Below are 27046 nucleotides of genomic sequence, written 5' to 3' on the forward strand. Positions count from 1 at the left end.
TTCCCTTCAAGTATTTAATCATACATTGTGTCTCCTGCCAATTTATGGCCACACAAGATGGTCGCTGATACCCTTCTGCGCATGCGCACTCATCCACACGTGCACAAATCCAATTACATTGCTCCCTGTGCCCAGTGGAGTGGATACCAATGGGAAGTGAGGAGGTGAATAGCCTCACCATTTACCGGTATGCAGTTCAAGGGCACTGGAGTTGATGCCCCAGTGCTGTGGGGAGCCCTTCAGGGGACTGCGTTTGATCAGAGGGCTGGAGGGGGATAGGTCGGGGGTGGGGGGGTTGCATTTGTGTAATAGAGGTATTCAAGCCATCTTTAAATATTGTGGACACCCATAACAGGGCCACAGCTGCAGCCTCTCCGTCCTACCAAACTCTAACAGATCAGAGCCATGCTGCATCTTGTCTTATTAAAGTCCATTCCACCCCTCTTTACATTACAACAGGGTCTGTGTTGGCAATGTTGCAATCTGCCTTCTTTTCCACCTTTGTACTTCGGTGCTAACATTCTAATTCACACCCCATTGACTGTGAGCAGCCTCTACCTTGCAGCTGAAGGCTATTTCAAAGGAGCAATTAGCCTTGTTCATTGAGATAACATTTCATGGTCTCTAAACTCTTGTGTTCCTCGAAGGACAGGTGGCCTAGATGATTTGTTGACTGGATATCCTGCAACCTTTGATGCTTGAACAGCGTCAGCACCATAGGAGCAGCTGCCAACAATCAAACAGTAAAGAGCAAGGGTTCACCACTGAGGATACTCTCACAGCCAAAGGGTGACTATCTGGATGAGCAGATGACAGTTGAGCACGGCCTCTCTAATGCCAGCACAACTGGCTCATAGGATGGAACTCTGAGAGAAGGCGGAACAGTCATGGTAAGGGTGGGGAAGGCTTAGGGGTTTTGAGGGTCCTGGGATGGAAGACCTAGCTGATTGTCAGTCTCTCTCCTTTGTCACGTGAATATCCCTTTAAGAAAAGTATCTTTATCAAATGGCTGCAGTGATGTCATTGTGTGGGTGGAGCTGGAAGCTCTTTTTGGCTCTGTGTTTTAATTTCGCTTTCAGTTGGAGAGCTGCATTCAAACCAAGCAGATGTGTATTGATCTCTCTCTCTGCAATCTAAAGAATGTCGCCAGATCACTTGATGATTTCAAAGCAATACCTGTTTCTGTAAGGAATGCAAAGTTATTGTCTTTGTTAAAAGGTTTTTGGACTATACGTATCAGATCCAGGGGCAGGGATGGGTGAAATTATGGCAAATTTGGCCGGTTTTCGGGGTATAAACTGAATATGGCAAAGAGTGAGATGTTTGTAGTTCAGGCGACGGGTCAGGAGGGTCGGCTAAGGGAGCTGCTGTTTAGGTTAGTAGGGGACAGTTTCAGGTACTTAGGGATACAAGTGGCGCATGACTGGGGTCGGTTACACAAGTTGAACTTGTCTCGGTTGGCTGAATAGATGAGGGGCGAGTTTCGGAGATGGGATGCGCTCCCGCTGTCGTTAGCTGGGAGAGTGCAGATGGTCTATATGACGGTCCTACCGAGATTTTTGTTCGTATTTCAGTGTCTCCCAATTTTCATTCGGCAGTCTCTTTTTAAGAGGGTCAATAAAATCATCCTGGGGTTTGTGTGGGCGGGTAAGTCCCCACGAGTGAAGAAGGTGACGCTTGAGCGGAACCGGGAGGAGGGGGGGCTTGCCCGCTGCCGAATTTTAATGATTATTACTGGGCGGCTAACATGGAGCGGGGTCGGTTTGGGAGCGGATGGAAGCAGTTTCGTGTAGGGGCACCAGTCTGGAGGCGTTGGTAACGGCACATCTGCCGTTCCCGCTGGCGCGGTACTCCACCAGCCCCGTAGTGGTAGCGGCCCTGAGAATCTGGGGTCAGTGGAGGAGGTACGCTGGAGCAGTGGAAACATCGGTGTGGTCCCCAATATGTGACAATCACCGGTTTGCCCTGGGGAGCTTGGATGGGGGGTTCCGAGTCTGGCGAAGGGCGGAATTGAGAAGATGGGGGACTTGTTTTTAGAGGGGAGTTTCCCTTGCTTGAGGGCGCTGGAGGAGAAGTTTGGGTTGGCAAGGGGGAACGACTTTAGATATTTACAGGTGCGGGACTTTCTGCGTAGGCAGGTATCATCCTTCCCACTCCTGCCACTAAGGGGGATCCATGATAGGGTAGTGTCTAGAGGATGGGTGTGGGAGGGTAGCGTCTCAGACATCTACAAAGAACTGATGGCGGCAGAGGAGATGCAGACCGAGGAGCTGAAGCGTAAGTGGGAGGAGGAGCTTGGTGGTGAGATGGAGGATGGCTTCTGGGCGGACGCGTTGAGCAGAGTCAACGCGACCGCAACATGCGCCAGGCTCAGCCTGATCCAATTCAAGGGGTCCAGCGGGCCCACATGACAGTGGCCCGGATGAGTAGATCCTTTGGGATAGAGGACAGGTGTGCAAAATGTGCGGGAGGACCAGCGAACCATGTTCACATGTTCTGGGCGTATCCAAAACTTAGGGGATATTGGCAGGGGTTTGCGGATGTCATGTCCAGAGTATTGTAAACAAGGGTGGCAATGAGTCCAGAGGTGGCGATTTTTGCGGTTTCTGAGGACCCGGGAGTCCAGGAGGAGAAAGAGGCTGATGTTTTGGCCTTTGCTTCCCTGGTAGCCCGGAGACGGATACTGCTAGCTTGGAGGGACTCAAAGCCCCCGAAGTCGGAGACCTGGCTAACTGACATGGCGAACCTTCTCGGCCTAGAGAAGATTAAGTTCGCCTTGAGAGGGTCACTGTTGGGGTTCGCCCTGAGATGGCAACCATTCATCGACTTCTTCGCGGAGAATTAATCGTCAGCAGGGGGTGGATGGGAGAGGGGGTTAGGGTAGCGAAGAATAGGGGGTCAATTAGGCGGGTCTTGGCGGGATGGGATCGGTGATTGCACTATGTTTATTGTTCTTCGTACATTGTTTTATACTGTTGTTATTTGTAATGCCAAAAATACCTCATTAAAATTGTTTATTAAAAAAAAAGGTTTTTGGACTTATGGATGTTGTTCGGAAAGTTACAAAGGGTTACCAAAGAGTATTTTTGGGGGGTTATCAATGTTGGTAGTTGGTAAGATGTTTACTGTGAGTTTATAAAATGTTAACTGGATTCATAGAATAAACATTGTTTTTGTTTGAAAGTACTTTAGCTCTCTGTTGCACCACACCTGTAAAGTGGGACCTTGTGCTCCCCATAACCACAATCTATTAAAGGTTGTGGGTCAGGTGAACTCCATGGTATACTTTGGTGGAAATATTGGGAAGTCCTGAAAAGGGGGGGGCCCTCAGCGACCCCATTGCAGGGTGTCATCACTAGGGTGGGGGTAATGTGTGGGGTGACATCACCCATGTGAAGTGTAGTAGGTAGGTACCAAAGTCACTCCTGGTACTATGAAGTGTTGGGTACTCTGCTACACAGATGAACCAACACGGTTGCGAATGGTACAACACAGTTTTATTTCAAACATCTATTTACACTGGTAAACTGTTTATTGAGGTTCGATCATGACCCTTGATTCTGTGGACCTATTCCTAATTCTATCTTGTAGTGGCACTCAGCACATGGTGGATGTCTGAATGGCTTGTAATGAGCTCTGTGCCCTGAGCCGTTTCCTGCTCGAGTGCCCAGGAAGTATCGTGTTCCCTGTTTTGTACTGTGTATGCTCTTGCCTGCGATTGGCTGTCGTGTTGTGTGTGTTGATTGATCCGTTGATCTGTCCATCAGTATGTATGTATGTATGTGCTATGATGTTCACCTGAATATCATGACATCCCCCTTTTTTTACAAGAACATGTGCCTCCGTGGTCATAAATAGAGATGTGTACAGAGTGTAGCTAAATGTGTGTGTGCAATATTTACAGCATGTACATGGGGCTAACTATATACAAGGGGCGATGTCGGGTGCGACATAACAACAAGGTTGTACCATAAACAAAGAACGGGGAAATGTTGAACGACAAAACAAATTCCTGTAACGATAAGAACAGAAACATATTAACACAGTGGTAGAATGAGTTCAATGTACAAGCAGTCTCATAAGTCCAGTCTAGTAGGTGGGCGACGAATTTGGGTTGACCGCTAGGGTGGCACACCATTCATCACCCAGATTGATCGTGTTAACTTGCACCGGCTGGTGGGTCCTGGCTGGAGACATTCGGTTCCCATCAATGACCGCAACATGGAAGGCGTCCCGGTCGTCTGTGTCACTGGTCTGGATATCGTCTGGGTACGATTCGTAATAAGGAGGCTGAATGGTCCGCACGTCCCTGCAAGGTTGTTGAAGTTGGGGAACATTGACAGGTTGAGCTGCTCGACAGCAAGCAGCGTAGTGGCCCACCTTGCCACAGCGGAGGCATTGTTGGGTTCTTGCTTTAAATGTGCGGCTCCACAGTTGCCGCACGTCGTGATGTCATGGCGTTCGTTGCGCCACTGCGCATGCGCAGTTCGGTCTTGCGTCGAGCGCGCCTGCGCATCACCTCCCTCAGTGTTGCCGTAGTTTTTGGCGTGCACAAGCGCGGGAGGCCTCGAAAAGCGCGCAAAATGGCCGCCCTCGTCCGGGCCGCGGGCTGGGAGGAACTCGATCGCCTGGACCTGTTCAGCTTCGTAGGGCGCCTGCCTCGCCGATCTGGCCGTGTAGGACCCCTGCCGCGCCGATTCGGCCGCCTGAAATTGGGTATAGCGGCTGGTCGCGTTTTCGTGCAGGACACAGGGTTCAATTGCGGAGGCTAAGGTGAGGCCTTTTATTTTTAAGAGCTGCTGGCGTAGGGTGCCTGAGGTGACCCCAAAAACGATCTGGTCCCGAATCATGGAATCGGAGGTGGTGTCGTAACTGCAGGACTGCGCGAGGATACGGAGATGCGTAAGGAATGACTGAAAGGGCTCATCCTTACCTTGCAGGCGCTGCTGGAAGAGATACCTCTCAAAGTACTCGTTGACCTCGATGTTGAAGTGTTGGTCGAGCTTGAGAAGGACCGTCTTGTATTTGGTCTTATCCTCGCCTTCCATGAACACCAGGGAGTTGTAGACATGGATGGCGTGCTGCCCTGCCGTGGTGAGGAGGATAGTGATCTTTCTGGTGTCCGAGGCGCTTTCCTTTTCGTTGGCTTCCAGAAAGAGCTGGAAGCGCTGTTTGAACAGCTTCCAATTAACGCCGAGGCTTCCAGCGACTTGCAGCGGCTGCGGTGTGTTGACGATGTCCATGGCGCAGGATGGCAGATTCCGGAGGATTTGTAGGTAGGTACCAAAGTCACTCCTGGTACTATGAAGTGTTGGGTACTCTGCTACACAGATGAACCAACACGGTTGCGAATGGTACAACGCAGTTTTATTTCAAACATCTATTTACACTGGTAAACTGTTTACTGAGGTTCGATCATGACCCTTAATTCTGTGGACCTATTCCTAATTCTATCTTGTAGTGGCACTCAGCACATGGTGGATGTCTGAGTGGCTTGTAATGAGCTCTGTGCCCTGAGCCGTCTCCTGCTCGAGTGCCCAGGAAGTGTTGTGTTCCCTGTTTTATACTGTGTATGCTCTTGCCTGTGATTGGCTGTCGTGTTGTGTGTGTTGATTGGTCCATTGATCTGTCCATCTGTATGTATGTATGTGCTATGATGTTCACCTGAATATCATGACACCATGGGTGAGCACTCTCAGAGATCGGGACACCCTTGCAAAATGGTGATCCGATTTCTGAGGAGCCGGGTCTGGTCAGCAAGTTAACTCCCCAGTGATGAAAATAATTCTAATTGTGGACTTGACTGGGAGAAACTCCCCAGGGCCCAAAAAAATGACCAAGTATGGTTCGATAGAGGTGGGGAACTTGCCGACCGAGCCACGGGGAAGCTCCCGGCAAAACTGCCACAAATGACACTTCAAAACTTTTCCGTTAAGTTACGCCCCATGGGGCAGCATGGTGGCGCAGTGGGTTAGCCCTGCTGCCTCACGGCGCTGAGGTCCGAGGTTCGATCCCGGCTCTGGGTCACTGTCCATGTGGAGTTTGCACATTCTACCCGTGTTTGCATGGGTTTCGCCCCCACAACACAAAAGATGTGCAAGGTAGGTGGATTGGCCACACTAAATTGCCCCTTAATTGGAAAAAATGAATTGGGGACTCTAAATTTATTTTTTAAAAGATTATGTCCCATGTATTCTGTGGGTAACCTTTGTCACCAAGGAGCCAAACCTGGATGCACTGTGGCCCGTTGAAGATCTATGGCACCTGCGAGTGACTCGATGTATGAGTCATGGGAGCTTCGAGGGTATCTCTCACATACCTGGAGTTCAAATCCTGAACGTGCCAGCTACAAGATCTTGAGGTCTTTCTGTCATTTGGGGGATTAATTAATAACCTCATGGTTAAGGATCCCCTAAGGAAGAGAGATTATAGAGTGACGGAATTTTTAATTCAGTTTGAGGTTGAGAAACTGGAGTCCCACACTCGTGTTCTGCAGTTGAACAAAGGTAATTAAGTCGGCATGAGGACATATTTGGCCCGAGTTGACTGGGCAGGAAGACTAAAAGGTAGGACAGTTGATGAGCAGTGGCAGTTTTTTAACAAGATATTTAATTCCTCCCAACTAAAATATATTCCAGAGAAAGAAAGATTATAAGAGGTGGAAAAAACATTTCTGGCTAAACAAGGAAGTTAAAGATAACATTAAGATCCACATTAACCGTGGCAGACGAAGATTAGGAAACTTTTAAAGATCAACAAAGGGTGACTAAAAAAGTAATAAAAGGTGGATTCCGGTGGCAGCCATGGATGGAGTGAGTGGTCGTGTCCGCTCAAGGCAGCATTTTATGGTCTTTTCCCCACTCAAAGACGAAGTTTTTGATGCCAAGAGGTGCAGGAGAAGGTGTAGAAGGTGTTACTCCTCTGCTGTGGCTGGTGGATGGATCCACAATCTAGGAGTGGGGCGAGATGAAAAGAGCTGCTGGAACAGGAGAGTCTTTGTGGTGCGCCACAGGATAAGATGGCGAAGGGCAAGGGGGCTGTTCTGCCCACCCAGTGGTCAATGGAGCAGCTAGTGGAGTGTGGCCATCTGAAATGGCCCCCCGCAAAGGATAATGGGAGTTGTGGTCAGATTGGAACACAGACAATACACAGCCCCTGTGTACTGTGCAGAGGAAACCAGACCTACACAGATAATTGCACCTTCTAAAGGTCAATGACCGATCTCCCCAGGACAATGGGACTCAGATTGAAACATAGCAGTGGTAACAGACTCGGGGGCGCCTATTCACCTTATTTGGGAGTGCATATGTGCTTGGACAATAACAACTAGGACCTGCCCAGCTATCAAGGTACCCGCCCCTAATTGGCCAGAATCGATTAGGGCGATCAAAATCCTATCGCTCCATTGGATCCCGAGTTGGGACCGCCCAAAAGAGCGCGAAAGATCGGAGGATATGAGGAACTACGCAACCAACATTCTGTCTCTTTTGGGACTGGCCTCTGCCCCACCAACTGCAGCACATTGACCAGCCAAGTTCAAGGACCCGTGATCGCTACCTGAAGGACGAGCCGCAGCCTAGACGTACCTGACAACTTCCAGCCGCCACACGTGGGGATTCAGATAAAGGCCTTATCTAACCTGCACAGAGCCGGTCACTTGAAAGTTAAGTAAAGGTCATTTAAGCTGTTAGGTATAGTTTAATGTGTAGCCGCGTGTAGATTATTACGCATCGAACCAAGCTACTTGAACTAATATACTGGTTGTGTGGTCATTTGTCCAATACACGGAATGGACTCACGTCTTGCAGTTATTATTAATAAAAATAAAAGCAACAGGAGTTTTTGAATGGCAAGGTCAGCCAGCAGAAGAGCGAGGCCCTGGAAGACCTGGCCAAAGTGGTGGAACCGATTAAATTGGAGATCGAGAGAGTGGAACAGAGACTGGAGTCCCAGGGTCAGGCGAGACAGAAAGTGGAGAAGGTGGTGGGGCAGCACGGGTTGCAGGGGGTCATGAGGGAGACCCAAAAGAGGCTGATGAAGAAGGTGGAGGATCTGGAGAACTGCTCCAGAAGACAAAACTTGAGGATCATGAAGATGCCCAAAGGCATAGAAGGTGCAGAGGCCGGCATGTATGAGGCCAAAATGTTGGAGAAGTTTATGGGGGAGGGGGCCTTTGACCGACCCTGGAGGTCGACTGAGAACACAGGGCGCTGATGATGAGGTCGCAAGCGGGCGAGCCGCTAAGGGCAAAAGTGATGCGCTTGCACCACGCTCTGGATAAGGAGTAGATCCTTCGGTGGGCGAGGCAAACGAGGAAGTGTACCTGGAAAGGGAACGAGCGGCAGGTGTACCAAGATTTGGGTGCAGAACTGGCGAAGAGGAGGGCCGGGTTTTATCAGGTCTTTCCAGAAGCGAGAGTATGAACTTGTTTGCGGCTATTTTAGGGTTAGTTTCCAAATCCCTATTGTCCCTCTTTAGGATTAGTTTCCAAAGCCCCATTGTCCCTCTCATAGGAAATATGAGCACTGGAAGAAGCCAACTGAAAATAGGCTATGGAGCAAAATTGCATAAGCCAAATAAGAACAGAAAACTAGGAGCAGGTTTAGGCAATTCAGCCCCCTCGAGCCCCTTCCACCATTCAATGCGATCATGGCTGACCTCACAGAATTTACAGGCAGAAGGAGGACATTTGGCCCATCGGGTCTGCATCGACCTTTGGAAAGAGCACCCCACTTTAGCCCACGCCTCCACCCTATCCCTGTAACCCACCTAACCATTTTTGAACACTAAGGGAAATTTATCACGGCCAATCCACCTACCCTGCACATCTTTGGACTGTGGGAGGAAACCGGAGCAATCGGAGGAAACACACGCAGACACGGGGAGAACATGCAGACTCCGCACAGACAGTGACCCAAGCCGGGAATCGAATCTGGGCGCCTGGAACTGTGAAGCAACTGCGGCTGATTTGGAGCAGTTGGAAAAGGATCGATGACAGTGGACATCCGATAGGTGGGCCTGGAGGGTCATGTGGCAGCATTTGATCAAGTCTGACATCAAGGAGCCCTAGCACAACTGGAGTCAATGGGAATTAGGGGGAAAACTCTCCACTGGTTGGAGTCAAACCTGGCACAAAGGAAGATGGTTGTGGTGGATGGAGGACAGTCATCTCAGTCCCAGGACATCACTGCAGGAGTTCCTAAGTTAAGTGTCCTAGACCCAACCATCTTCAGCTGCTTTACCAATGAACCTCCTTCCAACATCAGGTTGGATGTGGGGATGTTCGCAGGTGACTGCACAATGTTCCGCACCATTTGCGACTTCTCAGATAATGGAGCAGTCCATGTCCAAATGCAGCAAGTTCTAGACAACATTCAGACTTGGGCTGACAAGTGGCATGTACCATTCGCGCCACACAAGTGCGAGGCAATGACGATCGCCTACGAGAGAGAATCAAACCATCACCCCTAGACATTCAATGACATTACCATCACTGAATCCCCCACAATAAACATCCTGGGATTTACCATTGACCAGAAACTGAAGTGGACCCAGCCATATAAATACTGTGGCTACCAAGGCAGGTCAGAGTCTAGGAATCCTACGGCGAGTAACTAACCTCCCGACTCCCCAAAGCCTGTCCAGCACCTACAAGGCACAAGTCAGTAATATGATGGAATATTCTCTACTTACCTGGATGAGTGCAGCTCCAACAAAACTCAAGAAATTCGACACCATGCAGGACAAAGCATTCATAGAATCGGCAGTGCAGAAGGAGGCCATTCAGCCCATCAAGTCTGCACTGGCCCTTGGCAAGAGCACCCAAATTCTACCCTATCCCCGTAACCCAACCTAACCTTTTGGACCCAAAGGGGCAATCTTGTCTGGCTAATCCACCTAACCTGCACATCTTTGGACTGTGGGATGAAACCAGAGCACCCGGAGGAAACCCACGCAGACACAGGGAGAAAGTGAAAACTCCACACAGACAGTCACCCGAGGCCGGAATTGAACCTGGGACCCTGGAGCTGTGAGGCAGCAGTGCTACTCACTTGCCACTGTGCCCTTTCCACAAACATTCACTGTCTCCACCCATGCGCAATAGCAGCAATCGTGTGTACCATCTATACAATGCACTGCAGATACTTACCAAGGCTCCTAAGGCAGCACCTTCCAAACCCACAACCACTACCATCTAGAAGTACAAGGGCAGCAGATACACGGGAACACATGGGAAGTTCCCCTCTAAGTCACATACCACCCAAACTTGGAAATATATCACCGTTCATTCACTGTCACTAGATCAAAACCCTGGAACTCCCTCCATAATATCAGAGTAGGTGTACCTACACCACAGTTCAGGAAGGGAGTTCACCACCACCTTCAAGGTCAATTAGGCACGGGCATCAAATGCTGGCCTAGACAGCGAAACCCAGATCCCATAAAAAATAAATTAAAAAAAGTATTGAATGCATTTTGGAAATCCAAATTTATTACATAGATTGTTTTGACACGATTTGACCCAACTCCCTCGGCTGTCATTCTCTTTTATCCACCCTGCGTGTTGCAATTTCAAAGAACTCCAATAAATCTGACAAACTTGATTTCCTTTTCATAAAATGTTGCTTCTGCCTGATAGTATTATAATTGACCAAATGTTCTACTGCTACTTGCATGATAATGGATTCTATAATTTTCCCAATGACAGATATTAGACTAATTAGCTTATGGTTTCCTACTTTCTGCCTCCTTTCTTCATTCAACCTCTTAACACTGGAATTAGATTTAAAATGTTGCACAGATTTCACCTCAAACAAAACAGAAATACTCACTGTTCCCATGCACGTGTCTTTCACATCAACCCATATGGAATCAGCAACCATTTCAATTTTCGATCCCTTTGTCAAATGGTAATAAACCAGCAGTCTGAACGATGGAATTAGATTAGGGGTGATTGGAATGAGCATGTTCACCACGATTTGACTCGGCTCCCTCGCCTGTCGTTTAACTAACACTATCGTTCCTCTGCTTATCAACTGATAGAAGGGACAAAAAAAAGAGAAATTAATTCAGCGACAAAAGGAGGTTAAAGTAGAGTAAATCATTTTGTAAATCTATGGATGCATATGTGGACGAAAGGACTTTTGACAGATTTCAATGATCTCACTATGTGAAATAAATGAGGCAGTGAACAGTGCACTTATCAGGAAACATCTGAATGAAAGCCATGAGCATAATTTTATCATTAAATTAAAAACATTCTAAATGTGTATTCAAGAATAATACATGTTACAGTTAGGAACTGAGGACAGACTTCGGTAGAAGGTGGTATTGCACTCCTTGCAGAATGTCAGAACTCCTATTGCTCATGATTGACATGTCTCACTTCCCATTGGTTTTATGAGATCTGTTACTGATTCTCCACCTAACTACCAAGGATGTCAAATCACCAGTTAAATCCCCCCCCCCCCCCCCCCCCACCCCCCCTCCCCACTGTCTCAGGTTGAATCAAAAATAAAAGCAGAACATGCAGGAAATATTCTGCATGTCAGGCAGCATCTGTGGAGAAAAACAAGAGTGATTTTTTTTTAGATTGATATAGTTGATGAAGAATCTTAAGAGAAATCAGCCATTTAGTCATGCTTGCAAGTATCCTTTAAGGGGGCTTTGGGCATCAGACTGGTCACCTGACTCCAATTACCTAGCCATACAGATCATTTGCTTGATGAGTGCCAACATATCTGAGGCTTTACCTTTGCGAATATTGCTGCAGTTGTGATTTTGTACTGCCATGAAATGTTCAGAATATGCCTCAGAAAGCAAAGATGAAAGTTGTTAAACATCCTTTCTTGATAGTTTTAATGCATTGATGTTTCTCAACAAGGTTCTGAGAACACAGGCCTCATAACCCTGATTTTGATCCTCAGCTTGATATTATTCCATGCACAATTTGAGTTTGGCAAATGTGCAGCTGTTTTCTCATTCATTTGTTAAGTTCTGAATCAAAAAAGAATGGGCTAGATTCTCTGTTTGGAAGAGTTTGGGCGCGCTTCAACCGAATAAATTCAATGAGCAGTTTGGGGAGCATTTAGCAGGGTGCTTCTCGGAGGCTGCAGTGATGAAAAACACCCCGCTACTCAATACACTTTGTTTATTTAACCTTGGGGAGTTTCTCTCCGCCGAGGCCGCACTCAAGTAATTTCCTGCTTGCGTGCCCTGGGCACCCTGGTACTGCCAGCCTGGAATCCTGGCACGAACAGGATGGCTCTGCCAGGGTGTCCAGGTGGCAATGCCAAGGTGCCCAAATTTCAGAGGGCGTGTCAGGGTGCCACACTACCTTCATACCTGACCACTAAGGGGTCTTTATTGGCCTGGGAGACCCCTGGGTGCCATTACAACACGTCCATCTTTGTGTTCAATGGTATCCTGGTGAAGTGACCCAGGCATGGTCCCGGACGCCGGGAAAATCTGGCGTATTTTTAAATGAGCAAGATACTGACCTGGGTCATGCCCAGTGAAGTTGAGATCCAGATTGCAACATTTTGCGAGATTCCGCTAAATCTCGCAAGACATTTCGGGCATCTCAAATCTCGTGAATCTTGTCCCAACACCACGTTGGGTGTGACATGGTCACTGAATCATGCCATAAGTGTTCCTGCCGGAACTGAATGACATGCAATTCGCGTTTCCATTCGTGGGTGCTATTTGTTCCCGAATTCAGCACATGCAATTGAGCCAGAACTTTGCCCACATGAATTGCAAACAATTCCCATTCCTGCTGGTGTTCAATTTGCAGGAGCCGGAATTCGGGCTAAACAGTATGACAGCTAGAGCTGCTTAGAAGCATTCCAATCATCACACACTTTCATTCCAGCCAGGAAGATGGCTCAAAGAATACCTGCCCCCAGATTTCGTGAAAGTGAAGTGTACAGAATGCTGGATGCTGTGCAATAGAGGGGGGACACTCCCCTGTACATCTTTGGGTCGGGGCGAAACCCACGTAAACACGGGGAGAATATGCAAACTCCACACGGACAGTGACTCAGAGCCAGGATCGAACCTGGGACCTCGGTGCCGTGATGCAGCAGTGCTAACCATTGCACCGCCATGCTGCCCTGAGGGTTGGATGAAATCATGGAGTGCATTAATTCCATGCAGTCAGGGAAGGAACTGCAACCGGATGGGTTCCTGGTGGACTTTTACAAAAATATTTGGCATCACAGGCCCCACACCTGCGTGAGATGTTCAATGACTCGCCGTCAAAGGAGGCCCTGCCACCTACGCTGGCACAGGCCTCAATTTCAATTATCCCGCAAAAAGACAAGGACCCAGCGGAATATGGGTCAGACAGACCCATCTCACTCCTGAACACTTACACTAAAGTCCTGGCGAGGCGACTGGAGAGTTGCTTCACAGAAGTGGTTGCGGAAGATCAGACTGAGTTTGTCAAGGACAGACAGCTAACAGCGAACATCAGGTGCCTGTTGAACATAATTATGACCTCACCCGGGGAGGAGACACCAGAAGTGATCATCTCTTTGGACGCTAAGAAAGCCTTCAGCCGTGTGGAATGGAGGTACCTCAAGGAGGTGCTTGAACGGTTTGGGTTTGGATCAGGGTTCATCACGTGGGTGAAAAGTCTGCTCAGCGCTTTCATGGCCAGCGTGCGGACGAAAGCCACCAGCTCTGATAATTAACGACTTCATTGAGGAACGTGGCAGGGTGCCCGCTGTCTTGACTACTTTTCGTACTGGCAATTGTGGCAGTGCCCATCGCTCTTAGATTGGGAATCCAGAGAGGGGTCAGGGAGCACAGAGTTTCACTCTATGCAGATGATCTGCTCCTCTATGTGTTGAACCCCCTGGCCAGCATAAGAACGATAACGGAACTCCTGAGGGAGTTCAGCGTCTTCTCAGGTTACAAACGCAACCAGGGGTAGAGCAAAATCTTCCCAGTGAATCCCCGAGGGGGAAGAGCAGAGCTGGAGGAGCTACCGTTTAAACTGACGCAGACCAAGTTCAAGTATCTAGGGATACAGATAGCTCACAATTGGACAAGGTGCCACAAGTGGAACCCGTCCAGCCTGGTGGAGGAGGTGAAGAGGTGTCAGGGGGGCTAAGCCAACCACATCCACATATTCTGGTCCTGCCCCAGACTTAATGGGTTCTGGACAACCTTCTTTGAGGCCATGTCCAGGTTGGTGGGCGGGAAAGATATCAGAGCCATGTGATTTGTGGTAGTCTTCAGGGTGTCAGAGACCCCCCTCCTCCACACACACACACCACAAGTAAAAGAGAGGGAAAACAGGAATGGCAAGGTGGCCCAGGAAACACAAAAGGAGACTCAGAGAAAAAAGCCAAAGCCATCTGCCCAGTCCTGCACCACAGCCAATCGAGAGAATGTAAATAGCCCACATGGCTTTAGTAGAAGCACCAATATTTGCATAGCTTATTACACCAGTCCCAAGTGACTCCTGTTTCGCTTTTCCCATCCTGTATTTGATGATTGAGTATTGTTAAATTTATCTGTTACTGTAAATACTATATTTTTTCTCAACATGTTTGAAATGCACTCAGGTAAATAATGCACAATGCACACTCTGCTCAGATGAGGCAACCAGACCCCAACTTGCACAGAAAATAAATCCGCTGCCTGACCCAGGCCATGCAGCACAGACCTCTTAGAAGGTAGTGCCATCCACAAAGTCACCAGAATCAGAGCAGTAATTCACTCCACACGACTTTGAGGGTTGCGAATGCCTATTTAATACTGGCGGATAGGCTTGAATTTGAAGAACATTGCTTGTCTGAGAAGAACTGCATGAGAAACCACATTGGTGCTTCGGGATACATTCCGGGAAGGAAAATTCAGCCGGAATGTGGCGACTGGGGGCTTTTCACAGTAACTTCATTTGAAGCCTACTTGTGACGATAAGTGATTTTCATTTCATTTCATTTTCAACTTAGCTCAAGAAATTCAATAAAGTTCATAAAATGCGCGAGTGAGAAGTGGGCATACAGGATGGAAGAGTGGTTGCAGTGGTCAGAATAACCTCATCTCATTCCACAATTCATTTTTTTTTTTACAGAGGACTCTTGAACGGATTCTTTATCAATGACAATTTAACCTGCTATCCACCAGGAAGACTGTGCACCAACTCCGCCAGGGCACGGGGGACCATTTATGAACACGGAGAAAAGGCTAGCCGCCTGCTGGCCCACGACCTGAGAAAGCAGGCAGCCAAGAGGGAGATAGCGCAGGCGAAGGATAGCAGAGGCAAACTGGTAACCGACCCAAAAAAGATCAACAAAGCATTTGAGGCCTTCTACCGGGGACTGTAGACCTTTGAGCCCCCCGACGAGGACTCGGGGATGAAACAGTTCCTCGATGGACTGGACATACCAGTCATGGGGGGACAACAGACAGGGAGAGCTGGAAGCACCAATAAAGCTGGGAGAGGTCATGGAGCATCAAATCCATGCAGATGAGGAAGGCGCCAGGACCCGACGGGTTCCCAGTGGACTTCTACAAAGAAGGTCCACCGGCTCTTGCCCCGCACCTGCGGGAGATATTCACAGCCTCACTAGTGAGGGGCACCCTGCCTCAAAACCTTTCTCTGCAAAGAGACAACGAGGTACCCTAGGGCCCTGAGACACACAATTGTGTACGAGCTACGGGACACTGACAGTCTGGAAAAAGGGAACTGCAGGGATATATACGGACAACATTTAGAAAGGACATGCTCCCCATTGGATGGAACAAGGGAGAAATGAGAGGTAGAATTAGGGACGGAAGTAGAGTGGGGTCTCTGAGGCAAAGCACTGAACAGGGCCAACCCCACCTCCTCCCGTGCAAGCATCATGCAACTTAACGTGGTGCACAGAGCACACCTGACAACTACCCAAATGAGCAGGTTCTTCCCAAAGATGGAGGACAAATGTGAACGGTGCCAGGGAGGCCCAATCAACCATACCCATATGTTATGGGCCTGCCCCAGACTTGTTGGGTTTTGGACAATCTTCTATGAGACAATGTCTAAGGTTGTGGAGGTGAGGGCGGAACCATGCCTGAGAGTAGCAGTCTTTGGGGTATCGGATCAGCAAGAACTTCAGATGGGGAAGAGGGTCGTGCCCTTGCATTTGCTTCACTAATCGTCCGCCAGAGAATCCTGCTCGGCTCGAGATCAGCAGCACCACCCAAAGCTGCAGGCTGGCTGGCAGAACTAGCGCGATTTCTCCATCTGGAGAAGATCAAATACACCATCCGTGGGTCGGGCGATGGGCTTCCATAAAGTGTGGGAGCTATTCATCAGCCTCTTCCAAGACCTGTTCGAAGCCAAAAACGGTTAGAATGGGGGGTGGGGGGACGCATGGGAACCACCAGGACCACAGAAAGCAGACAGGAATTAAGGGGGCGGCGCAACAGGGGAAGAGACCCAAGGAAACGCCCAAGGGGGACCCAGGGAGAGACTGGCATGGGGACCAGAGGGACCCTCACAAAGCCATAAGAGTAAAAGAAACGCCAGAACAAACCATCTACGGTGAGGGGAAGGGCCTATGATAGGACTTGGAGACAGCAGAAAAGGGGAGAAGGGGGGCAGCCGAAAAAGAACAACGTGTAAATTGTAAATTATAACCGTTTCATCCATTTCTTGTACAGTGTAAAAATGCAAACTTTGATAAAAAATATTTATAAAATATAAATAAATAAATGACAACACATTAAGACATAATTGGCTTACAGAGAACATACCAGGCAGGTAAAATACTGTATCTGGTTCTGGATTCCTGCATTGTCATTTCGTAGATTGAGATTAACTACCAAATTATTTCCTGGACTTAGTTCCGTTTGTTGAATGCCAATGTGCAAGTAGTTGCTTGAACCATCCTGTGTCTTATACGGTTGTGCCACCATACTTGCAGAGGCCTGCTGAGATTTTGAAATGCTGGCAACATTTGTTTCAACCTACAAATGGAAAATATAAAACACAACAAGAAACTTAAACTGACACCATTGAGTAAATGCGAACCATGCATTATATTTATAAAGTAACACTGCTTTACAAGTCAGTTAGTCACATTGAAAAAGTAGCAAACATTTCTGAAAGTGAGGTTAATTTCTGATATCAAGTATAAAATCAGCAGAAAGTAGGTTGGTACACCGTCTTGGATTTCTGGGTTCCTCCAATTCTGGCCTCCTCATATCCCTGAATTGAATCATTCCCCTATTGCTGGCCAAGCCTTCGCTGCCAAGGCCTAAAGTTCTGGAATTCCCTCCCTCCTTAAAAGGAACAAAATAAATTCCATGCATAAGAAAAGAATAAGGGCACATGTGCATTTGTGAATCCATATTATATTAGTTTATTAAATTGTTCATGGTGCAAAATATAATAAAGCTTTGAATATTCTCCTTTGAACAGAGAAGATTAAGGGGAAATTTAATAGATGTGTTCAAAGTTTGTAGGGTTTTCGAAGTTGGTGAGTTTCTGGAGGTTCTTTTTTAGCACCATGTCGGTCCCAAATATTGAGCTGGAGCCCTGTCCTTTGGTGGCTATCTTAAGTGTTTCGGGGCTGATGTACTTCACCTCATTGGTGGCACAGATCCTGTTGAGCTGGAGGCTAGCAACGCCACCGTGTGTTTCACTGTGGCGAGGGGATTTAATGTCGTTCTTGCATTTTGAGACGGTCAAATACACCGTGAAGGGGTCGATTGAAGGGTTCTACTGGAGATGGCGGCTGTTTATATTGTATTTAAGAGAGATGGTCACTGTTAGCTGTTATTGAGCGGGGTAAAGGGGGGGTGGGTGAAAGGTATAAACAGGGGGAGTAAGAAGGAGGGGTTTGTAATTTTGTATGAACTGCTAAAACTTTAATAATCTTTTTAAAATATATTTCTCGAGGCTTGGTGAGCCGGGTAGATAGATCCTGGAACAGGCCTCGCCCGACATGTACCGGCTGCATCGCACCCATGTTCGCCCGAACAGGGCCGCGCATGGCCGGTCGATCGCGCCCAGTAATGACACTTTCAAGGAGTTTCAGATAGAAATGTGAAGATAATAATGTGTTGGGCTAGGGGGAAAAGTAGGATGTGTGGAACAATTGGATGGTTCTTTCAAAGAGCTGGTACAGCCACGATGGGTTCGGAAGGCCTCTTCTGTTTTGTATTATTCTATGAATCTATATTAAATGCGCTCACTTTTACTGGTAGATTTTGTTGTTGTCCACCTGTATTGATTGTCAGCCTGGCAGTACCGTCAGCTGCAGTTCTCGAATGGCTATCTTCGCCAATGGCTATGACAGGGATTTCATTGGCTGGTGAACCATCAGGATTCGTTACATAAACCTCAGATGAGAAGGAACAGAAAAAACAATCTTTATCCTATTCCTCACATAGCAAAGATACATAGTTACAGAAAAGACAAAGTAAAGAGATATCTGTACCATGAGACTAAATGGCATTCCAGGCTTGTAATACTTGGAGGTCTTCGTGAATAATATGGTGTATGGCGTGGTGACTATTTTTATTCCTGATTTTTCTGCTTCGACAATGTCACTACCTGTATCATAAAGCAACAAAATAAAAATTAAAAAATTATATTTGGCATTTTACCAAATTTCAGAAGTGAAATGTTTCTGCCGCGCGCGGGCTTAATAAAACATGACACAATTTAAGAGCAGCCATTGCTGTTTCTCAGAAATTACTGGAACCTTTAATGAACTATTTTTAAAATCTGTTAGTGTACATAGGTTGGTTTCTCAGCTCAATATTTTTTCATTTTGATGAAATGTTTAAATTTTTACTGGGGCAGTAGCGCAGTGGTAATTCACTAGTAATCCATGAGTAAAAGTTCTCGAGACACAATAGTTCAAATTCACCATGACAACTGGGAAGATTGAAAATGAATTAATTAATAAATCTGAAATAAAATATTAGTCTCATTAATAATGATCATGAAACTATCAGATTGTTATAAAAAACACAGATTGTTATAAAAAACAATCTGATCCACTAATCTTGTTCAGAGGAAGAAATCTGCCATCCTTAGCCGACAGATAAGGATGACATATGACACGACATCCTCAGCAGTGTGGTTGACTTCTTAAATGCCTTTGAAACTAACAAGCAACTGAGTTGTAGCAAAACTACTGCCGAACAATCAAATATTGTGGGTACACAAACATCACAAGGACTGCAATGGTTCAAGGCAGCTCACCACCACCTTCTCGATGGCAATTCGGGATAGACAATAAATACTGGTCCCGCCAGCATTGCTGACACCACAAGAACAAGTGAAAAAAAACTTTTTAAACATGCCTACAAGTGCTAATTTGCCTTAAGAAATGAGCAGACTCTGAGGGTGGGATTCTCCGACCCCGCGCCGGGTCGGAGAATCGCCGGGGGGGGGAAGAATCACGTGACACCGCTGCGACGGCGGTCTGCCGATTCGACCGGAGAATCGGCGCCATTGGTGCCGGCACGGTCAGCGTGGCGCCGGTTGGGGGCCACTAAACACGGTCCCCCACCCAGTGATTCTCCCCGCGCGATGGGCCGAGGTAGGCCGAGTCCCACTGGCGTCGTTCTCGTGTGGTCCTACCCGGCGGGATCTCGCTGTTCATGCTGCGGGGCTGTCCTGGTGTGGGGGAGGGGGGATCCAACTCCAGGGGGGGCCCCCACGGTGGCCTGGCCCGCGATCGGGGCCTACCGATCGGCGGGCGGGCTTATCCCGGTGAGGGCCCATGTCCCTCCGCGCCGGGCCCCTATAGATCTCCGTCATGTTGCGTCAGGGCCGGCGCGGAGAAGGCAACCCACGCGCATGCATGAACTTGCGCGGGCCGTGGTGCGCATGTGCGAACTCGCGCTGGCTGTGGCGCGCATGCACGAACCCACACCGCCCATGCTGACGCGCATATCGGCGGCTGGAGCTGCGTGAGGTTCTCCAGTGCCCTGCTGGCCCCCTGTGCGGCGCAGGATCGCTGATCCTCAAGGCCAGGTGATGCCGTCGTAAAACGCTCCGGCGTTTGCGACGCCTTCAACACTTAGCCCCAGGATCGGAGAATCCCGCCCTGAAATGCAATATAATCAGCAGAAACTCACAATTTGAATGTCAGGATGTGTCCGCTTTTGACACAGCTTGATCCAGGTGAACTTAATTTTCTGTTTTTTAAATGTTTTTGTTGAAGTTTTTCATTTTATACACTACATAATAAACAACGTTATATGGATCAGATACAATTTACAAGAGTTCAACGATGGAAATAACCTCCCCATAGTCCCAACTCCTCAGACCCCCCCTTTTTTTTGTCATTTTAAGATACTTTATTGGAATACATATTTTACAAAACATGATAGTCATCTATTTACATAAGAATATTTATTTCCCCCCTTCCTCTTACCCCCTGTTGACTGCCACCCCCCCTTCTCTCCACTCCCCATGCTTTGACTGCCACTCCCCTTCTCTCCCCTGCCCCATGCTTTAAGTATTCTTTGGGGTCTTGTTCTATTTCGTTTTATTTACTTGTGTCCGCCCGGCCAGGTTCTAGGTCCCGTAGCCATTTGTGTTGGTTTGCCATTTGCCAGATGGTATGAACGTTTCAGCCCGGGGGATGGAGGGAGGGTTGGGGCCCCTCCCCATACCAGGTGGTTCGGCCTTGGCCACCCCATTTTGTCCTGAGACTCTCCATCCCTGACGGAGGGCTCTATCTTTGGGGCCTTGTTCTTGCCCCCCCCCCCCCCCCCCATTGTCTTACACCGGCCGTTCACAACCACCCATCTTCTCTCCCTGCCCTTCCCCTCCCTCCTTGGTGTTTTGATGGCTCCTGTGTGCCACCACACTCCCTTTGCTCTCTTGGCTTTTGGCTTCAAATGGTCCTGGAACAAGTTGATGAATGGCCTCCACGTTTTGTGGAAGCCCCCCTCCAACCCTCGGATGGCGAATTTGATTTTCCCCAGGTGGAAAAATTCCAGCAGGTCTGCCAGCCAGTCTGCAGCCTTGGGTGGTGCTGCCGATCGCCAGCCAAGCAGGATTCTTCGGCGAGTGATTAGGTAAACAAAAGCAAGGGCATTAGCCCCCTTCCCTATAAATAGTTCTAGCTGGTCCAATACCCCGAAGATTGCCATATTCGGGCTTGGCTCCATCCTCACCCCATTCACCTTGGACATTGATTCAAAGAAAGCTGTCCAGAACCCGACAAGTCTGGGGCATGCCCAAAACATGTGGGTGTGTTTGGCCAGGCCTCCCTGGCATTGTTCACATTTGTCTTCAACCTCCAGGAAGAACCTGCTCTTTGGGTTCTTGTAAGGTGCGCTCTGTGCACCACTTTCAATTGCATGAGGCTTAGCCTTGCGCATGTGGAGGTGGAGTTCGCCCTGTTCAGTGCTTCGCTCCAGAATCCCCACCCTATTTCTATCTCCAATTATTCCTCCCACTTTTCCCGTGTTTCGTCCAGTGAGGAGCGTGCCCTTTCTAATAGTCGGCCATATATGCCATAACCTGGGGTTAAACAGCTCATGGGACACAAATGAAACCTTAAGCAGGTCACTTAAGCAGGTCAGCAAGGGACACTTATGAGACTGGGGAACTGATATCCCCAAAGGACTATGGGGAATACATACTCCCCGACTGAGGGGCGGGGTGACCCCTTCTACATGCTGCATAAAACTGGAGGACCAGGAACTGTAGGCTGGCCCGCTGTAGTACGGTAACTACTCTGTACTCTTGTTCTGTTGCATTAAATTTTCCTTTTGATTCAACTTGTTCGGCTCGGTGTGGACTCCTTTCCGGAACTTATAATAATTCAGGTCATCGCTGTTCCCCACTCCCAGGTTGCGCACGTTCAGTAGCTCCTCTAACATTGTGTGTCTTGGTGGTCCGTGGGTATTGTGGTATTATCAGGTATTGCAGTATCCGAGAGGCCTAGGAGTTTACCATTGGCTGTATAGTATGTAGCTCCGCCCTGACAGGCGGGGTATAAGAACCGGTGCCGTCCCAGCAGCCCTCATTCTGTACCGAAGCTGCTGGGGAACAGTTCTAGTCTATTAAAGCCTTCAGTTATGTTACAATCTCGTTTTAATAGTTATTGATCGTGCTCAATTTAATAGACTACAACTTAAGCTGAAAGGATGGATCTCCGAATCAAGCCGGAGTGTCTACAACTCAGCCCCCACGCGGAGAACTCGGCGGCGATTTTCAAGCACTGGCTGGCGTGTTTTAAAGGCTACCTTGAGACGGCCGGAGGCACACCCTCGGGGGAGCAGAAACTGCATCTCCTGCACTCAAGGGTAAGCCCTGGGATCTACACCCTCATCGAGGAGGCGGAGGACTTCGATGCCGCAATCGAACTTTTAAAAGGACATTATATCCGCCCTGTAAATCAGGTCTACGCACGTCACCTGCTTGCAACAAGACGGCAAAGCCCCGGGGAATCGTTGGAGTTCTATCGCGTGCTATTGGTGCTGGGCAGAAACTGTTGCTGCCCGCAAGTTTCGGGAAGCGAGCACATGGAACTGCTAATCCGGGATGCCTTCGTAGTAGGTATGAGCTCCTCAGCGATCCGCCAGCGTCTTTTAGAAAAAGACACCCTGGGACTTAGAGAGGCACGGGCCCTGGCATAATCCATGGATGTTGCCTCCAGAAATGCACAATCCTATGTGTCCGACCGTGCGGCGGCCCCCTGGGCAGCGTGGCATCCTGCGGCGGCAGCCCCACAGACTTTCCTCGTGTCCCCGCAGGCCTGCGCTGTAAGACAGCCCGCTAACTCCATTGAGCCCCGCTGTTCCTTCTGCGGGCAGGCAAAGCACCCCCGCCAGCGCTGCCCTGCCCGCATCTCCACCTGCAAAGGGTGCGGCAAGAAGGGCCATTTTATGGGGGTTGGCCTGGCACGAGCAGTGGCTGCGGTCTCCAGCGGCAACTCCGGACCGCCGCAGTGATCTTCTCTTTGGGCCCCAGGCGGCCAGCAGTCACCGCCACCCCCCTATCCTCGGGCCACGTGCGGCCCACGGATGCCGCCATCTTGTTCCTCGGACACCACGCTGGACGGATGGGCGCCGCCATTTTGTCCATCCCCGACCACCATGTGCGACCCATGGGAGGCGCCATCTTGGATGGGGCCCCAGGACTCCAGCACAGCAGACTACACACTGCCTGATCAAAATCCGCAACTACTGCATCTGTCCTCGGTGTTTCTGGACCAAAATCGACCTCGGACACTCTCAACAGCAACGACGACGGTCTTCATCAACGGCCACGAGACGTCCTGCCTGATCGACTCTGGGAGCACGGAGAGCTTTATACACCCCGACACGGTAAGGCGCTGTGTAGCGCACAATGACTTACGCGAGACGAGAAGTGATGAAGTCGATCCAGGCTTTATTAAGCGATGCTTGTCCCCAGCAGCTCAGCAACAGAATGAAGCTGCGGGGAGAAGCTCGGGTTCTTATACTCCGCCTTCAGGGCGGAGCCAGGAGTCGGCAGCCAACCAAGACCCGGGATCTGTCAGCCAATAGCATCTCGGCTTCACAGTCCCACATGACCCCTAATACATACCACCACATTCACCCCTTGTTAAAAAGGAACCCAGCGGGGTGGTGGTTCGCATGGTGGTAGGGGTTTACAAGGCTGGCCCTGGAAGGAAAATTTCGGACAGTGTTACTACAGTTTTAGCCCCACACTGGGCTATGTACAAGTTTGTGAGAACTATTTACAATATTAGCAAAAAAATGTTTTTTGTTACAACAACATTCTTGGTGCACGCGGATTCCACGAGTCGAGCGGGCGGTCTGGTCTTCCTCGTCGATCACCTCAGCCCCGGTGGTGGTGCAGGTGCTTGCTCAGGCGCTGTCGTCTCCGGGAGCGTTTCGGTGTTTGTTCCTGCTTTACTCCTGGGCGGGCACGGGAGGAGGACCGATCCCCCCGGGAAGGGGGCGGTCGCGGGGTGCGCCGGTGGCAGGGAGGGGATGATCGGTGTCAGGGGTGTGTGTGTGTTGCCAGCGGGCGCCAGGTCCCGCAGGGAGACCGTGTCCTGTCGGCCGTCGGGGTACGCGTAGGCGTACTGCGGGTTCGCGTGGAGAAGGTGAACCTTCTCGACCAATGGGTCCGATTTGTGCGCCCGCACATGTTTCCGGAGCAAGATGGGTCCTGGGGCCGCCAGCCAGGTCGGCAGCGACGTTCCGGAGGAGGACTTCCTGGGGAAGACAAGGAGGCGCTCATGGGGCATTTGGTTAGTGGCGGTACACAGCAGCAACCGGATGGAGTGGAGAGCATCCGGGATGACCTCCTGCCACCGGGAAACTGGGAGATCCCTGGACCGTAGGACCAGTAGGACGGTCTTCCAGATCGTGCCGTTCTCCCTCTCTACTTGCCCGTTCCCCCGGGGGATGTAGCTGGTCGTCCTGCTCGAGGCTATTCCCTTGCTGAGCAGGAACTAGCGCAGCTCGTCACTCATGAAGGAGGACCCCCTGTCGCTATGGACATACGCGGGGCAACCGAACAGTGTGAATATGGTGCCAAGGGCTTTAATGACTGTGGCTGCTGTCATGTCGGGGCAGGGGATAGCGAAGGGGAAACGAGAGGACTCTTGTTGTCGTCGTCTGGAGCGTCCGGGGCCGCGATTGATCCAGTGTCACCGAAGCCAGTCGTGGTAGTAGTGTCGCGGCGTCTTCTTCGGACCCCGTGGAGCCGTCGATGCTGGGGTCCTTTGTTGTCAACCAAGATGGTGGCGTCCATGAATCGCACGTGGCCGGGGGTGGACAAATGGCCGCCCCCATGGATCGCACGTGGTCGGGGGTGGACAAAATGGCGGCCCCCATGGATCGCACGTGGCTGGGGGTCACAAGATGGCGGCGGCCATCCTCCCCTCGTGGTGCCCCGGACCCAAAATGGCGACACCCGCGGGTCGCACATGGGGCGCTGGGGGGGTTGGGGAGCATTTGGGATGTGCTGGGCTCGTTCTTCTCCGGGGATTGCGGCGACCCCCCGGGACCGGCACACTGCCGCGTAATGGCCCTTCTTGCCGCAGCTTTTACAAATAGCTGCGCCGGTTGGGCAGCGCTGCCGGGGGTGTTTCGCTTGTCCGCAGAAATAGCAGCGGGCCCCCCCGGGATGGTCTGGCGCTTTAACCGCGCAAGCTTGCTGGGGTGGGGGGGGGGGGGGGGTTTGTCGCGACGGGAGTCCACGGAGCCCAAGGGGCTGCCGCGCGGTCGGGGCCGTAGGCGCGGGCATTTTGCGAGGCCACATCTAGGGAAGCTGCAAGGGCCCGTGCCTCTGAGAGTCCTAGCGACTCTCTTTCTAAAAGTCTTTGGCGGATTTGGGGAGAGTTCATACCTGCCACAAATGCATCGCGAATTAGCAGGTCCGTGTGTTCGATCGCGTTCACCGGCGGGCAGCTGCAGCCCCATCCCAAAATTAGCAGCGCGGCGTAGAATTCCTCTAACGATTCTCCGGGACTTGGCCGTCTCGTCGCGAGCTGGTGGCGCACGTAGACCTGGTTAACGGGCCAAACGTAGATGCTCTTCAGCAATGCGAGCGCCGTTGGGAAATCTTCTGCGTCTTCTATGAGAGGGTAAATTTCCGGGCTTACCCTCGAATGCAGGACCTGCATTTTCTGGTCTTCTGTGATCCGGCTGGGGGCCGTTCGGAGGTAGCCTTCAAAGCATGCTTGCCAGTGTTTGAATACTGCTGCCGAGTTCGCTGCGTGGGGGCTGATCCGCAGGCATTCCGGGGCGATCCGGAGCTCCATAGTCTTTTAAGCTCGCTTAATAAATTGTAGCGCACAATGACCTACGAGAGACGAGAAGTGATGAAGTCGATCCAGGCTTTATTAAGCGATGCTTGTCCCCAGCAGCTCAGCAACAGAATGAAGCTGCGGGGAGAAGCTCGGGTTCTTATACTCCGCCTTGAGGGCGGAGCAAGGAGTCGGCAGCCAACCAGTACCCGGGATCTGTCAGCCAATAGCATCTCGGCTTCACAGTCCCACATGGCCCCTAATACATACCACCACACGCTGCTCACTTGTTACCCACCCTGTAAATCAAAGAATCTCCCTGGCCTCCGGTTCACACTCAGTGGAGATAAAGGGGTTCTGCCTAGCAAACCTCACGGTCCAAGGCAGGAAATTCAACAATTTCCGCCTTTATATCCTTCCGCACCTCTGCGCGGCTATACTCCTTGTGTTGGATTTCCAATGTAATTTGAAAAGTCTGACCTTCAAATTCTGCGGCCCTATAACCCCCCCCTTACTGTCTGCGGCCTCGCGACCCTTAAGGTCGACCCGCCTTCCCTGTTTGTGAATCTTACCCCGGATTGCAAACCCGTCGCCACCAGGAGCAGACGGTACAGTGCCCAGGACCGGACATTCATTAGGTCGGAGGTCCAAAGGCTACTGAGGGAAGGGGTCATTGAAGCTAGCAACAGTCCCTGGAGAGCCCAGGTAGTGGTGGTAAAGACCGGGGAGAAGCATAGGATGGTCATCGACTACAGTCAGACCATGAACAGGTTTACGCAGCTGGACGCGTACCCTCTCCCCTGCATATCCAACCTGGTAAACAGGATCGCGCACTATAAGGTCTTCTCCACGGTGGATCTCAAGTCCGCCTACCATTAGCTACGGTACTAGTGACCGCAAATACACTGTCTTCGAAGCAGATGGGCGGCTCTATCATTTTTTAAGGGTCCCCTTTGGTGTCACTAACGGGGTCTCGGTCTTCCAACGCGAGATGGACCGAATGGTTGACCGATGGTTGACCGATACGGCTTGCGCGCAACATTTCTGTATCTCAATAACGTCACCATCTGTGGCCACGACCAGCAGGACCACGACAACAACCTCCGAAAATTTCTCCAGACCGCTAAAATCTTTAACTTAACGTATAAGAAGGATAAATGCGTGTTTAGCACCGACCGGCTAGCCATTCTCAGCTACGTAGTGCGAAATGGAGTTATAGGCCCCGACCCTGAACGCATGCGCCCCCTCATTGAGTTCCCCCTCCCTCACTGCCCCAAGGCCCTGAAGCGTGCCTCGGGTTTATCAGTTATTACACCCAGTGGGTCCCT

At 50.0% G+C, this 27046-nt stretch overlaps 1 protein-coding gene across 1 annotated transcript in view; it reads right to left on the reverse strand.

Moving 5' to 3' along the window:
• The window catches only part of LOC140403205 (complement C3-like), a 297922-nt gene that overhangs the window by 195655 nt on the left and 75221 nt on the right, over positions 1-27046 (reverse strand). The window contains exons 10-13 of the mRNA XM_072490957.1: positions 18441-18556; positions 18196-18342; positions 16753-16965; positions 10833-11036 (exon numbers count right to left, since the gene is read on the reverse strand). Coding sequence (XP_072347058.1) covers positions 10833-11036; positions 16753-16965; positions 18196-18342; positions 18441-18556 — 680 coding nt within the window. The remainder of the gene's footprint in view (positions 1-10832; positions 11037-16752; positions 16966-18195; positions 18343-18440; positions 18557-27046) is intronic.

The sequence above is a fragment of the Scyliorhinus torazame genome, chromosome 27 (genome assembly GCF_047496885.1).
Source record: "Scyliorhinus torazame isolate Kashiwa2021f chromosome 27, sScyTor2.1, whole genome shotgun sequence".
In the NCBI taxonomy this organism is placed as follows: Eukaryota; Metazoa; Chordata; class Chondrichthyes; order Carcharhiniformes; family Scyliorhinidae; genus Scyliorhinus; species Scyliorhinus torazame.